The sequence below is a fragment of the Anoplopoma fimbria genome, chromosome 8 (assembly GCF_027596085.1).
Source record: "Anoplopoma fimbria isolate UVic2021 breed Golden Eagle Sablefish chromosome 8, Afim_UVic_2022, whole genome shotgun sequence".
Lineage (NCBI taxonomy): Eukaryota > Metazoa > Chordata > Actinopteri > Perciformes > Anoplopomatidae > Anoplopoma > Anoplopoma fimbria.
Window position 1 is genome coordinate 9,784,210 of NC_072456.1, and position 15,602 is coordinate 9,799,811.

The 15,602-nt window shown below is 37.9% G+C and overlaps 1 protein-coding gene across 1 annotated transcript in view; it reads right to left on the reverse strand.

Moving 5' to 3' along the window:
* The window catches only part of LOC129094681 (contactin-associated protein-like 4), a 97,087-nt gene that overhangs the window by 55,031 nt on the left and 26,454 nt on the right, over positions 1 to 15,602 (reverse strand). The window contains exon 3 of the mRNA XM_054602941.1: positions 9,884 to 9,994. Coding sequence (XP_054458916.1) covers positions 9,884 to 9,994 — 111 coding nt within the window. The remainder of the gene's footprint in view (positions 1 to 9,883; positions 9,995 to 15,602) is intronic.

Here is a 15,602-nt window from a genome sequence, read left to right on the forward strand (position 1 = left end):
GTGTGTGTGTGTGTGTGTGTGTGTGTGTGTGTGTGTGTGTGTGTGTTTTTAAGAAGAAGTGCTGAGTCAGGGCAAAGCAAATCCATGGCGCCCAAACAGCAGATGGAGAGATTTCTCCCCTACAGAGCGGGGACACACACGCGTGATAAAACAGCCAGCCAAAAGAGCACTTGTGCTTTTGTTGCAAAGATGATGTCATGCTGATATGAGGCCAACACAAATCGTTACCACAACATTTCAGACGAACAGTCTGAAGTGAACACATGGCCTCATCTCATGACATCTATTATAAAGCTACTTCATTCTGAGATTGCAAATGATCATTACACAACACACAGTGAACCCCATAAGGATGCTCCACTTGAGCGCTTTTGGACAGATGTTTTTTTGACTCATGAATGTGGTATAGGGAGAGAGTTGGTAATGCCGGTGAGTTTGAAATAGAGTGAAAGATCTCAACAACAACAAACACTTGTAGCTGGTTGTTTTTACAATAGCTCTGTCCTGTTCTGTGTACCTGTAGAAAGAATTCCAGTGAGCAAGTGTCCACAATACCAGCACACTGGAACTGTCCCAACTAAACACAACATAGCTGCAACAATTGATAAATTAATCGATTCAGTGATCAGAGAGTTTGCCAAAACATGCAGGTGTAACAGTCTCAAGGGGCATTGAATGAGTCTTGATGACCATAACATTTATGTGCATTATGCTCCAACACATGTACTAAAATGTATGCATTTAACCCCAATTCACTTGTAAATGTTAGCATTTTCCACATCGATGTTAAGTCAAATATAATAAGAATGTGTGTTTAAAAAAAGTCAAAATTATCCAAATTACATTTTACTCATGAAGAAGAGTTTTCTAGAACTTGACTCACTTGTTGTAGAGAAAGTAAACAGTTTTCACCCAAGTGCATCTGTTATCTATTCACTTTGTATGTTGTGAAGTTGTTCCTCATGTCGTTGTGACCTTTATATACTAACATGATTTCTTTAGGTGTTTTACAGCAACAAAAAAATATACAACACCAATAAACAATCAAAATTCAACATGATTTTATTTTATTTTGTTTTGTATGGATGGGAAATAGATGTTGGTTGGAATTAGCTGAGTACAAGGCCATCTTCTTTCCTCTTGTGTCTGTGTTTTTTCCTCCACCAGCTGTTTCAGTGCTGTGCTGCCTGCTCGTTAGGGCAGTATCTAAAGGCCAGAGCTAATAAGTACCACAGTAACAGACATGAACACTGACAGCACAAGAGGAGAGAGCAGACATACTGACCTTTACCCATTACAGCTGGATTGGAGGGGAAAGAAGTGAAGAACACAGACAAGAGAGAGATTGACAGAGAGAGAGGGGGAGACAAATTAACTTGCATTTACAGGATAGCAGAGAAGGAAATAGAAAGAGAGGGAGATGGAGAGATGGCGAGAAATAGAGAGTTAGATACCTCATCAGGAACTGGAGAATAAAAAAGAAAGTCCTATAAATGAAAGAGAGCAGAGTATACAGCCGTGTACAGTGTACTCAAACCTGTGAGGAAAAAACCATTCACTAAATCCACCATATTAGTTACACATCACTTGTTCGATCACCAAAACAACAGTGTCTGGCATGATACTGTTGTTTCCTTGTCTCTTTGTTTTCTCTTTACTGTCTGTAATGACACCAAAGTTTTTTTCTCCATTCAGGAAGGTAATTGAGGTTAAACACAGGTCAGGAAAATGTCATTGCCGCTCTGCTGGATAGTCAAATTAGCACATTACCACAATAAAGCAGTCAGAACCGTGACTTTTAGGGTCAACCACATCAGAAGACCGACCAAACAAACCCTCAGGAGCAGCGGTGGTCGGAGGTTAGACAAGTGGGCTGGAAGGTCATCTATCCAGAGGAAAAGTATGTGTGAATAATGCCTGTTTAACAAGACAATCGACCCCTAACCTTGAATAACTGTTTGCTGTCCAACAGCACATATCAGTGATAAAACCAGGTAGATCCCTTAAGCTGCATGACTCCCTGAATCAGATCCCTTTTACTGAAACATTGCAGTATGCACAGTGATAACAGGCATCCCTGTCCAACATAAACAGTAATACTGGATTTATTTTCCAAATATGTTTAGCAAGAAATGAAATTGCTGCCTGGATTATGTTAACCTAGAAAAGTACACGGTATCGTTACACTAGGTAACATTTTTGAGCAGAAGACGTTCATGATGTCCTAATTTATAGACACGGTTTTCTACAAAACAGTTTCTCATTTCACATAAGGAACAAAATAAAAGTTCTCGAATGTAAAATTTTGTCTAAACATTAATATAAACCATATATTTTTAGTCTTAAATTGGAAAAAATAAATGCAGCTGAAACTATCTGATTAAAGAATAATTATGAATCTGTCCAAATATTTTTCAGTACTTGAGAATTTTAGATACTCTGTGACACAGCATCAAACCTAAACAATATTTTCGTACAAATTGAAATAAGCTCTATAAATAAAGAAGATGAAGCCTTTCCTGTTTTGAATTATTGGCCTAATTTCGTAGCAAAAGGTATCTCTAACCAAACACTTTGGAGTGTGACCTTCTTGTTTTTTGAGTGTGTATGTACTGGTCGATGGGAGACTGCAGCTAAAATCAATACAGGTTTGATTAGTACATGGTTGCTCAACAGAAACTGAGTTTTAAATATCAAATATAAACTCATCATCAAAATGTATTCATCCAGAGGCCAATTAAAACAAACTGTTTATCTACTAAAAAAAGGTCAATCCTGTGCTAATCTATCGAGGATACAAATGGAAGATTTTGATATCATTGCCATCGTTTACTTAAGTTTTCCAACAGGTCCAAAGCAAGTCCCCCAAAAATTGTGCATTCCTCCAAATAAGTAAATATGTGTCCTTGCTGCAAATCATACATGGATTTATTTGGGCTAGCATGAAAGCTTCAAAGGGAATGTTATTTTGGAGGCCTCGTCTTGGCACAGTTTTAGGACAAGGATGTGTGTCAGGGCTGGATTAAGACTTCTTTATGGTGGCAGGGGGGGGGTGATTAAATATATACTAAGAGATAACAAGTTCAGATCCCACAGCATCCAGTTTGTGCCTTTCAGAAACCACAAGTATCTTGGATTTTCTAGAGATTAAAGCTCTAACTCTGTAACAAACATCACTCTAAATCAGAATCTGCATATATGGAATCAACTGGTGGAACCCATTGGGATTATTTTAAATGTGGAGCAGATATTAGAGAATCAACATATCAACATATCACTCTATAAACTATGTTAAAGGCAAGAACAAAATCTGTTTTGAGAAAGCAAACCTTCCATCTAAAGCCATCTGAAGAGATGCTATAAACTAAAGCATACAAGAAAATACAAGACATATTCTGCATAACCAGCGTTGGTGAGGTAAGCATAATCAGATAATTTCCCGCTCATTCTTTACTGCAAGAATACTACTAACTGAAACACATGTTTTTCCGATGCATGCCTGTGTAAATGCAACTGAGTAATATCTGGATTTGAAAAGGAGTGTCTATAAGGTTCAATATATTGCTAAAACTGTAATTATTGGCAACTTTGTGACAGCTTGTGATGCCTGTGATTGCTTTGAATAAATGACACTAAAGATGTTTCCTATCAACCAATTTACACATTACTAAAGTCTATGACATTTGTTAGATTGTATTTTAATCCTTTTAAATCGTGCAACCGGCTTTATTTTATTACTAGTTTGAAAGCTGTAGTTACTACTAACAACTTATAGGACTTGACACAATTTTAGTAATGGATTTATCGGTGGTTCAACCCAATACTGGAGGCGGTTGCACCTTTTTTGTTCTCATCTTAAAACATAGTTTATAGAGAGTGATATGTTTAAAACTAGTTTGTACATAAAGATTCATTGTTAATATTTACATCTACATGTACTGCCAGGTTTGTATTGATTAGACCTGTCACCTGCCACTGAATTGTCTAATGAATAATTCTTTTGGTTCTTTTGGTTCACCTACAACTGGCTAGTTACTAAGAAGTTTGGCGGTACTTTTCAAATAAACTTCTTGATGGATTTATGACTAGTTGTAGCAAACCACTCCTGTTCTATATAACCACAGTCTGCTCTGTAAGTAATGGAGACTGGACCACTGGGAGACTCTTCAAGGGCTCAGCTAGTCCCTCCTGGTGTTAGACAGAGCCATCTCCACAAGGAGAATTAACTCCAGCCCTCGTCTCTTTTGATAAGACGGTAAAAGAACACAACACCAGGCACATTATTTCTATCCCTTCTGTTCTAATTGCAATCTCCACTGTGTTAGTGTCGACTGGGAAATAGAGGCTGACACATTGCTTGTCAGGGCAATGGCTTTACTAGAAGGAGCGGATGTGTGCACCAAATAAAAGTAATGTTTGGTTAAAAATGTATACTGTTGTTCCACCCAGTAATGGGTAAAGGAAAGGTGAAAACACTCAGGGGGAGAGGAAGACATAGGACAGATGGGGAAAATAGCATACAAGCCATTACAGGAGGAAACAATCCCCCAAAGTGAGTTTCAAACAGAGGTGGTAAGACACAGACAGCCATCAGAAGAGATGGACAGCATTACCAGATTAAAATTTGTAAATGTGTCTGACTGGGCTTGGGGAAATTTGAGAGTGGTTTCAGCTAATCAGAGACAAATATAGTTGCAGTGGATTTAAGGTGGAACTCAAGGCTTTTTTTCTGACAACCTAGGAGATAATATGTTATATATAAAAAAAATACTCCGCATCAGAGCAAACCAAGAGCCATATTAACAGAGATGGGAAGCAACAAAACAAAACAAAACAGGACCTACTGAAAGGAGCAGATTCAAACAAAGAAGGCCACTGGAACATGTGTAAGAGGTAATGCCCATTATAAAGACCAGTTTTAGGGATCTTGCAGGAAGGTATAATTAGGACCAGGCTCTGGAGATGCTGGCCTTGGAGAATTTAAACAAAATGTGGTAGGCGAGTAGAAAATTAAGAAAAAGGATTGCTAAGTAATGGGACTCAGGCTAAGAGGGAGTTTATAAAAGGAGAACAAACCAATGAAGTTTGCAGGTTGCAGCGGTATCAATAGTGTTTTTCTATAAAAGTACACGTGATTAAGCTGATGGCAGTGTCATACAGAAGCAGCAATTCCCTATAGCTACACAACAAAAACATGTAAATAGAGAATTTGTGAATTTCAAAAGACCCATATGATCTTTTTAAAAATGATTCATGTTTACTTGAAAAATAATTATAAAAAGGTAAAGCCAAAGTAAGCATGGTACCTTATTACTTCTGCTTCTCTGGCAGTAAAATAAATAAATTGATCTGGAACACAGGAAAATATGGATGATTGGCTCAAAAATACACTATATGATATAAAATGAGTGAGGGATGTAGAAGCAATTAAAAAAGGTGAGAGGCTTTTAGCTGCAATTTGTCAATCAGGCAACATTTATCCATATAATTAGATTCATGGAGAGAGATTAAGAGGCTTTACGTGGAGGACCTGTGGTATTTAACCAGAAAAGGTGTTAAAGAGCAGCATTAAACGGGCAGCTGAATGTGGGGCATTGACACACAAAGATCAATACCTCATCTACGGTTCCCCCACATAGGTCATTTCAACTACAGCCCACTGTTAATATTTGAATCCCCTTTTCAAATCTAAATTAGCACTTCCAGAAAATGATTAATGATTGATGAAGTGTTCCAGGCCTATTTCAGCGTAATTACCATGGTTCTAATGTGCAATTATCTGTATGGCCCACTGAAAAAAAAAAGAGACAGTTTAGATGTTAAATACCGCCATTAACATTTGCCTATAAATGTTAAATGCTGTCATTAACATTTCACTATAAGATTGAATGAAGTTATCTCAATGTTTTCTTGGCTGTTAAAATTACAATTACAGCAGACCACGCTCGACGAGGAGGATGACAAGAGAGTGGCAGGACATGGCAGAGAAGAGATAAAATACAGGAATGGTGATAGAAAGAAAGAGAAATGGTTATAGTGAGAACAGGGAAAAGGTGAGATGACATCAGAGTCATTGCTGCTCAGCTCTGCTGATATTTGCACATAAGCATGCAAATTAGGATATGCCGAATCTACCCTGTGGGGAATGCCCCTCAAAACCTTTTTCTTCAGCTCCATAACTGCAACAAGACAGTCAAAGATTAGATTGTTGACGGACTCTGTTGAATCATAGATCATCAGGTGAATCACCAATTCTCCAAATGTGTTTGCACAGAGCAAGCTGCCACCGGGACGCATGACAAGTCAAAGTTTGAGGTCTGGCGGACTGCAGCAGTATGAATATTTCCATTGCAACCCCCATCTGCAGCGACTCTGTCCCCATCTCAAACCTACCACTGCTGCTTGCCTAGTTGGAGGGAAAAAACATGACTCCATGCTCCATTAGCTATTTCTTGATCAGATAACAAACAATATCCCCAACACTCAGATATTCCGCGCCATAAACTCTGGTGAAATTTGAGTGTGATTATTTATCTGCCTGTATTGGCTTATTGGCTCAGACTGCAGACTGACTTCAAAAAGGTCAACATTTGCAGAGACCATCAGCCTTTTGCTTGTGCCTCCCTGGCCTCTAACCCAGAGCAGTCTGTTAGAGCAACCCTGCTGAGCTCTGCATCAAAGCTCCCATCTATGGCCTCTCCCCAACTTCATGACATGCAAATTGTCTACTTAGCACATTGTTATGCACCTGGGAGTAGTAAGATTAAATGTCAGTGCAGGACTGTTGCTTCCTCCTGTTGCTGTTGGCCCCATTCAGTGTCCAGCCATAGTAGGGCGCAACACTGGAAGAAGAGGCAACACCCTAATGGGATTAAATGGCTGCCATATGTGAACATTCCTATCAATGCCAGCACACATATTGATGACCAGCCAAGATGGGACTAACTGGCAGCAGCGAAAGCCAAAGAGGCATGAGGTAGTATGTATCCTCTATATTCCAGCTGGCCATTTGGCTTCTGATAGAGATTTTTGGAGTTTGTTATAACAACTTTGTGATCGACAAGACACTTCACTGGCTACATGCTTCAGTTTTGCCCTCATCAGGAAGGAGAGGCTTCTCCTGGCGTATACCAGGCGTACAATTGTCACTGATTGGGACTCCTGAGAAATTTAAAACTGAGAAAATCAGATGCAAAACAAGAGGATGCTATTTTCTCCAGACAGCATAGATATTTGACACATATTGCAGATATTTTCTGGTTCTCAAGAGAATCTGAGAACTATCCTGAGATAATATATAATTTAGGCCAGGGATTCTGAAATATTTTTTAGATAATTTATAACAGGCTATAACCGGTACACAGATACTTAACAATTTCCGTTCATATCATGAATTTAATATTTAAAGCCAATTCTCAGTCATTCAGAATAAAAGATGACAGGAGCCATGCAGATTTACAAATAAATATTTGACCGAATTTAAGTAATTGTCACTTACTGTTTGTATACAGGGCATTAAAAGATGGCCCCTCTTTTCCCCTCGCTCCACAACACCAGAAGCGGTGGAAGCCAATCCCAGATTCACTTTAGTTTTGGAACAAGCTTTGTCCGCTTGCTGGTTCACCTCATATGCGTTTTTTCGATGCTGTGTACAGCATTTTGTTAGCTGGATGCGTGCTTGTGCCTTAGGCTACACACCCAGTGATCTTAGCCTGAAACCCAGAAACATTCCGAACATGCAGCAAAATAATAAAATACAGCCAGAGGGCATGTTCTCTGAAGCAGAGTCAACACTATACATTATTTTTCAGGAAACCCTGCATAGTATATCTTTGAAATAAACAATGAAAAACATGACAACAAGCTGGTCTGACTCCACCGACAGGGAGTTTCTTGTCATTGTTTTCATATATACCAGAGATGTGGGAGCTACATCACAGATATATTACGATAGTGGTAACGTGGAATACCACAGGGGATGTGCTATTGGAGAATGATAGATATTCTTCCTCTTTAAAACAGCCAAAACCTGTCCATTATGTTATTAGTCAAGTAGTGTTCAGTCTGATTTTAGTTTTGTGTTTAGGCTCATATTTACTTGTCCAAGACTTTGTTGAGGGCTGAGATGTACATCGCTTGCTCAACGGTCACTCTTATTCTACTACTCAGCTCATAAAAAACTCCTGAGCAGCGAAGCATGTTGTGTTACTATGACAAGTTGAGTCATGTAACAACTGCTCAAATTTTTAATATGGTGTTTTTAGTATTTCTTGCTGTTTGCTTCTGTTTTAATGAGTTTGAAAATGTAATATAAAGCTAAATTAATAAATGTTGCTGTTTTGTTTAAACTTGGTGAAATGTCATTAAAAATGCACAATAAATGAACAAAGATGTGAGAAAAATTATTTGTGAACGCTTGCTGCAAGGCTGCTGGAAAGGGTCCAGCTGTATGATTGGCTTTATGTTTCAGCGGTCCCTACAGACCCAAGAAATTAGCACAACAATTTCACTGTCATATCAATTTCCTATGTGTTGGAATGTGTTCACAGGAAAGAAACATTTTGCTGATTTATCGTAAATTTGTCTTCAAGTTACTCAAATTTTAATATCCTACTTAAAGTAGGAATGAAAGACAATTTTACAAACAGGGAGAAAAAATGTACCTCCATCTATCTATCCATCCATCCTTCTGTCTCTATATCTCTCCATCACTCTCTCTATCACTTGCCTCCACAGAGGTATCTCTCAGACTGTGTGACTCTATCTGAAGTTTGCGCTCTGCGTCCTATAGAGAGGTGAAGACTCCCTCCTGCACTGAGGGGGAAATGCATCACTGCAGCCCAAAGAACCAAACTGTTCACATTTCAGTAAAAAAAAAAAAAGGGAGTTTCAGTAGATGGACTTTGCTTTCTGTTCCCAACATTTCACTGGCCTGAAGGGGCTTCTTGACAGATCATGTCAACAACTGACTGGGTGCACAAGGCTAAACGTTTTATGGACAGCCAGCACCCCAAACCCCTCATTGCTCATGCTTAGAAACACAACTGTGATCAAATAGAAAATGTCACAGCTGTTAAAGAAAAGGGTAGAGATGAAGGTCCTGTCGTGTGACTCCGAATTTGGAGTTAGATGTAATTAATGAAAGGAAAGGAGGACTAAAGAGATAGAAAAGGAGACTGAAAACTCCAGAAAGTCTGTCTCTAAAGATGACAATCTACTAAGTGTTTGAAGGTTATTCATCTTTCTTATTAAGTATCTAACTGCCATGAAGCTTTCAGCATATACAGTTTTGTTTCTCTTGTTCACTTGCTAGTCTTTCGATCGCTGCTCGCTCTCTCACTCTCCGTCTCTCATGATTTCAGCTTGTGCACCCTCTCCCTGTATATCGCTGTTTCTCTACTAGTCAGAAAGCCAACAACAAAGTGGTTCATAAACGTTGAAACTTTTTTAAACGTCGATAAACAAATCCAGAAGTTAAGCTGCACATTAAAATAATGGATGGACAAAACACTGAGACTGAGTGGGAACAAAATTGACTTCACTGTCCCGACATTTTACATCCAAAAAGTTTATGTTATGTCAAAGAATTTTATGCAAAATATTTATCTTTTTGCTATATTAGATAAGTCAGAGTAATGGATTCTGGGTAACAAAGTCCCTTAAACCTTAAAAGCTAAAACACTTGGTATAAAGCTTTCTAGTGATGCTTTAAATATGAAAAACTGACATAAAGTTCAGCAACAATTAAAGTATGTATCATTGCCAATGCCTGGATCAGCGCAGTGAATATTTATGACAATAAATCCATCTTGAAATGTGCCACCACTATGGGTGGTAAAATATTTAATATGCACAATGAACAAAGCAATGAATGATTCCTCACCTTCTCTCCTGTTGACCTTAGCAAAGACCGGCCCATGGCTGCTGGTTAGCTTGGAGGAGCTTCTGAATGATGATGATGGCAGATTGGCTACCAGCGGGCTGTCACATACCTCTGTTAACCAATCACAAAGCAGAGAAGAAGGTTTAGTATCATGAATAGTTTCATTGAACCTATGGATCAACATGTTTCAGTGTGTTATTTCAATATAAAGATGGTAAAAAAAAAAGCAGTCTGAAGGAAGTAAGGAAGTTTTCTTCTTATGGAAAGGTTAAACTTAAAGGCTCTGTTGAGTATCCATAACATATAATAGAAGGTTGGGGCAGATAATGGGATCACACAGAGCAGGAACATGAATAAAACAACTTTGTTTCAGAGGGAGTCAGTGGAGACCTTTTCATGCCTCGTACACTTTGAATTTATAAATGTCAAGGGTATGAATTGGATTTATAAGTTGAGTACAAATTGACTCTGAATAAGTGACCCATGAACAGTAAGTATATGACGTCTGTACATATGCTGATGCACTGACAAACAACGCCATGGCAACAGTCTCAAAGAAGTAATATCAAAATGAAGGATACAAGTGTGCCAATGTTAAATATTATAAAACAGAATATTTGCACAGTATTGAGTATGCTTTCGTGAGGTATAGTTAATATTCTGATTATCAATTGATATGCCTTTATTGCTATAAGAGTCACTTCTCAATGGAAAGTAGGAGGCCACTCATACCCTGGTGAAATGTCCTTTAGCAGGAAACTACTTTGAGGACTGTTGTTCTGCATCTCACAAAAGCAGTTATGAAACAGGAGTGGTGACTTGTTTTGTAATGTATCCACGCTGTTGCAGTTTCCCCAGAATATCTAATTATAAAGTAATTATGAAATGTTCACTGTTTGAACGATTGCTGCAAAAGCACAATCTAGAATCTTTTTTTAATGGTTGTTTTCCACAATTGAGAAGTGAGCCAGTTCAAATTATTCACAACCCATTCGGAAGTGCCAGGTTCCATCTCCCCCCTCTGACAACAAGGCTTCAGCTAATATTACCTTGTCAACATTATTGTACTTCACTTGAAGCGCAGAGAAAGTTTCATTACTTGGGGCTGTAAACCACAGACTGTTGACCGTTTTGAATGGCCCGTCATATCCGCCTAAGTCTACCCAGGGTACCCCTCTCCTCTCTGCAGACACTTCAGAGACAGAGAAAAATCTGCAGCAATCGCATGGCTTTTTTACGGAAGTGCATAATAATATATTGAAAGATTAAATTTGAACTATCATCTCTAAATATCACCGCTCCAAACCCTCTTCTGCTTACCCCAGATGTTTGTAGTTGGTATTTATGTGCCAAACATGTGAAATCCAGTTTCCTCCCAGATGTCAATTGTCAAAACTTCGATTAATGTTTTTCATATTTTTCTAGATGGAAAAAAAGGAACACGTTTCCAAGCAAACTACTGTACAGTTTTTTTTTTTTAAAGTAATAATGTTGACAACAGAAAACATTCAAGCCAGACCTCTGATTTGACTTATAGTTTGAAGAACCATGACCTGACACTGATGACATGTTGAGAGATAGCAATGCTCAGAAAGTCCTTCATGAAAAATTGAACAAAAGAGTGAAAATTAGGTGATATGCTCCAAATGGGCTGAAGAGCTAATTTTCGTAAAAGTATACTGATGTATGTAAGCTATTTGGATCTATCATTGCAACAAAAATCTGTCTTTTTTCATTCCTGATTCTGATTGTCACTCAAAGAAAACTACTAAATGTTGGTAGATCCTAACACCTTTCATAACTTTTATAACCCTTCTGTGCTTTGTCAGACATGGATACATGGAACCACAAAGCCTTTCTTAAACAGGAATGATGGAACCTTAAATACGTTTTTGAAGAAAAGGAGGCTTTAGACTAGCAGCAGAAGGGGATTTACTTGAAACACTGACTGAACCTACAGTAGAAATATCATTTGTCACAAAAAAATTTATCACAGTTGTTAACCAAATATGAAGATTTTCCAGCGCATATTTGATGTTATCAGCCTTATCTTCTCTCTTTGCTTTTAGTATAATTTTTTTTAAAAAACCTACAAAACTACGTCTGGTCTAGGAAGGTCAACATCTCCAGATTTATAACCTCTCAAATGGCCTCAATTTCACCAATTACTGGTTTAACCTGGCTTGTGGGAAATGGTATTTGTTAAAGACCACTAAATATAAAATATGTTAAAAATCACAAATGGATGTAATTTGCGTTATTACAAATGACATAAATTTTCCAATAGGCTCTTATTTCTGGAACCATACCCAGGAGTTCCAGTTTCCCTTCAGTTTTCTGGAAGTTATCCTAGTTCAAACACTGGTCTATTGTCCAGTATGTCCAATGGGCATCAACTCTTTAGAAAGGCATACATTGTATTACATTAGCTCCCTGGATCAGCACATCCCAGACACTGTACTTCTTCTGTCTGTATGACAACACTGGGATGCAGCTGGTGTGTTTTGCACTTGAGGCAAAAGATTACAGGAGAGAGAGAGAGACAAAATCAGAGACAGAAAGTCCATCCATCTGCAGTATATCATCCAGTTTACCATTCCCGTGAAATAACTGAGGGCCCAGAGAGACAACAGCAGATCCAGAGATGCTGAATACTGATGAGTACCATCCATCACTTCAACAGACTAAAAGGTAAGAGAGTTCAGAGCAGTGCAAGTGTCCCAGACTTGTTGATCAGTACGATCTCACCCTCACTCACTCTCTCTCTCAGAGTAAACAGGATGTTACAGCAATCAACAGCTGTGCTTGTTTGTTAAATACTTTTCACCTTTTAACAAAAAATTGCCAGTAGACAAATTATATATCATGTGAGTGAATAAACAATGCCAGGAACTAAAAGGCACACAAGAGCTTAAACCTCCGCCAACACGAAGATACTCTTCTTACTTAGAGGTAACACTAAAATAAATCATTTTTAGCAATAAAATTTGAACTTGAATTTACTTCCTGAAGCAGAAAAACATATCTTTTAGAACTTGGAATCAAACTTCTGTTTGTTGTCTTCACAATAATGAATACTTCACAAGTCTACATCCAGCTCTGTGAGGTTATACTTAGCCACAGAGATACTTGGATAGCTTGAACAGTCTTACAAACATAGAAAAAGACCTTAACGTCTATCTATCGAACAGTTTCATTGCTTTACAATGAACGTTGTAGTACAACTGAGGCACGAGCATGGCTGTAGACTAGTCTTATTTTAAGGTAACTGCTACTCGAAGTTATGCCAACTTTGTACTACAGGCCAGCTGTAATTGGGAGCGGATTTCCAAGAGCCTTCATAAGTAATTTAGCTTTACTGAGTAACCCAGTTTTTGGCTGTCTACCGAGTTGTGAGGTAACATTTTGTTGAGTCATCCAGAATTGTGTAAGTCAAACTAATAGTGAGCCTGGTAAAGCGTGCAGTTTGGCTGAGATTGATGTGAATCCTGCAGACTGGACAGCTTAAATGAGACGCTCTGCTGCAAGACTGACTGCCAACAATGAGAGAAATGGTCGTTCCTCATTTCCAGCCCTTCATCTGTCTGTTGGTGGCTAACACACCAGGCTAGCCCGTATTTTGACTCATTCCACTCTCGACATCTTAGACCTCCCTAGTTAAACTGCTCACTGAAACATAATTAACTACTTTTTCTCTGTAAAATGGTATGAAAACAATGCAATCATTTTTTCAGCAATAACTGTATCAATATGTAGCTTCATGGGAGGCAGAGCTAATCAGCATAATAAAATGATTAAAAAAAAATCTGTAGTGCATCAAAACAGCAATTAAAACATTTATCAGGATTTGGCGAGGTTTAAAACATTAGCAGACATACAGACTGCTGAGACAAACAACCAAAAAATGAATGCAAAACATATCAGTAATGAGAAGGAAGATTAAAAAATCATTGACAATGAAATGTGTCAGTCTTATGCAGATTTGGTAGAATTGCTACAGGTTACATCACTTCTACTAATGGATCAAGGGGTAGATGTGTGGAGTATGTGATGAGTCTCTCATTAATGGATCGTATTTGAATTTTAAATTAGGAACATGAACTTGAATAGCATTTATTTCTTTTCCTTCTCATTGAGAGGACATTAAGTCACTTTATTAACAAAACAAAGATTCTACAAATGATAATGCTCCTATTTTGCTTTTAGCACTTAACAATTTTTTTGTTGTTCGTGCCTTAAACCTTGAGCTGCATAGATTTTGAAAGACAGATTCAAGTAAATTTCAACAGAATGACACATAAAACAAAGCATGGTTTGAGTTTTAACAACTCTTTTATTAAGCTTAGGTGATTTTTGTCATTTACTGTTTGTGGGGAAAAAGGAGATGGACGGCAAGTTTTTGTTGTTTTGATGTTTTTTTGACCCATCCATCCACCTTGGCCTCCTCCCTCTGCATACTGTGTGGCCCTAAAATAAAGTTGTACTACTCCACCTTTGCCATTGAGACTTAATCCGTCCCGCAGCGAGAGGGGTTCATCACTTGAAAGTATTAACATTTGTGGGGGGTTTTCACTGTCTGAAACAACTGATGCTGCTATTTTTCTTGGGAGGACAGTCTCCTAATGTGAGCAAATACTTATTTTAGACTTTAATTAAGCTGCTGCATAAAACTTCATTTGGAATACCTACAACTCAAAATAACTTTTTCTTGCTTCATCTTTAAACATGTAAAATGTATTGTGGTTACAAGAGAGGATGTTTCATAGCATCGGTAAATAGATTAAAAGCAAGAAACTTAATTCAGTATATTATGACTTGATTGTATTCTTCACACACAAAAATAAACGTTAATCTATTCAATATTCCTGGTAAATCGTTTGTTACTGTGTAGGGTAGAATGTTCTCACAGTAATGTTGGGAACGACAGAAAAATACAAAATACTTGTTCATAATTTATTTATTAATTCAACGATAGGACATGCCTAAATCCTCACTGGTGCATCAAGCTGGTTTAAGATGAGACATATTAACTGAAATGGACATCATCTAAGAACAATAGAATATGAGAACATCTATCTTTTATACATTTAATTACTGTATATACAGGACATGTGTCTGACTTTTGCTGTATTTGCTGCTCCAATCCTTTTCACCAGATCTCAGATCTTAAATAATAGGCCCTCACTGATAATTGCTTGTAAAAAACGGGACTTAAAAGAAACATGTTTAAAACCTGTCTGATGTAAAATGTTGAATGGGGTGATGACCTATAGCAATAAGATCCAGGAGTATTAATTTGATGGTGACCAGTTTCATCATATAACTTTTTTCAAAAAGAGTGGGAGGTAAGAAAAGAATCAGGACAAGAGTGCTTATGGTTATAATTACAATTTACTGTATTTCAAGAGGCACTTACATTGCCCACTCCCACTGTGCGACTCAAACAAATATAAAGGCTGTCATTGAATCGGAAAGAAGGAAGGTCACAGCATCAGGTTAAGTAATTATTAACTGTAGAGCTAAACTTAATGTCAATTTGCTGTTCAATGGAATGAGACAGGAATAGTAATGAGGGAGGATGCCGAGACAGTCTTTAAGTAGCACAGGGTTTGCACTTACACTATACATACACATTTATAACAAGAATACTTTAAAAGAAAAGTCTAGCTTATCACAACTCTGGTCTTATTTTGGCAGCTTGTGGTGAAGAGACAGATAT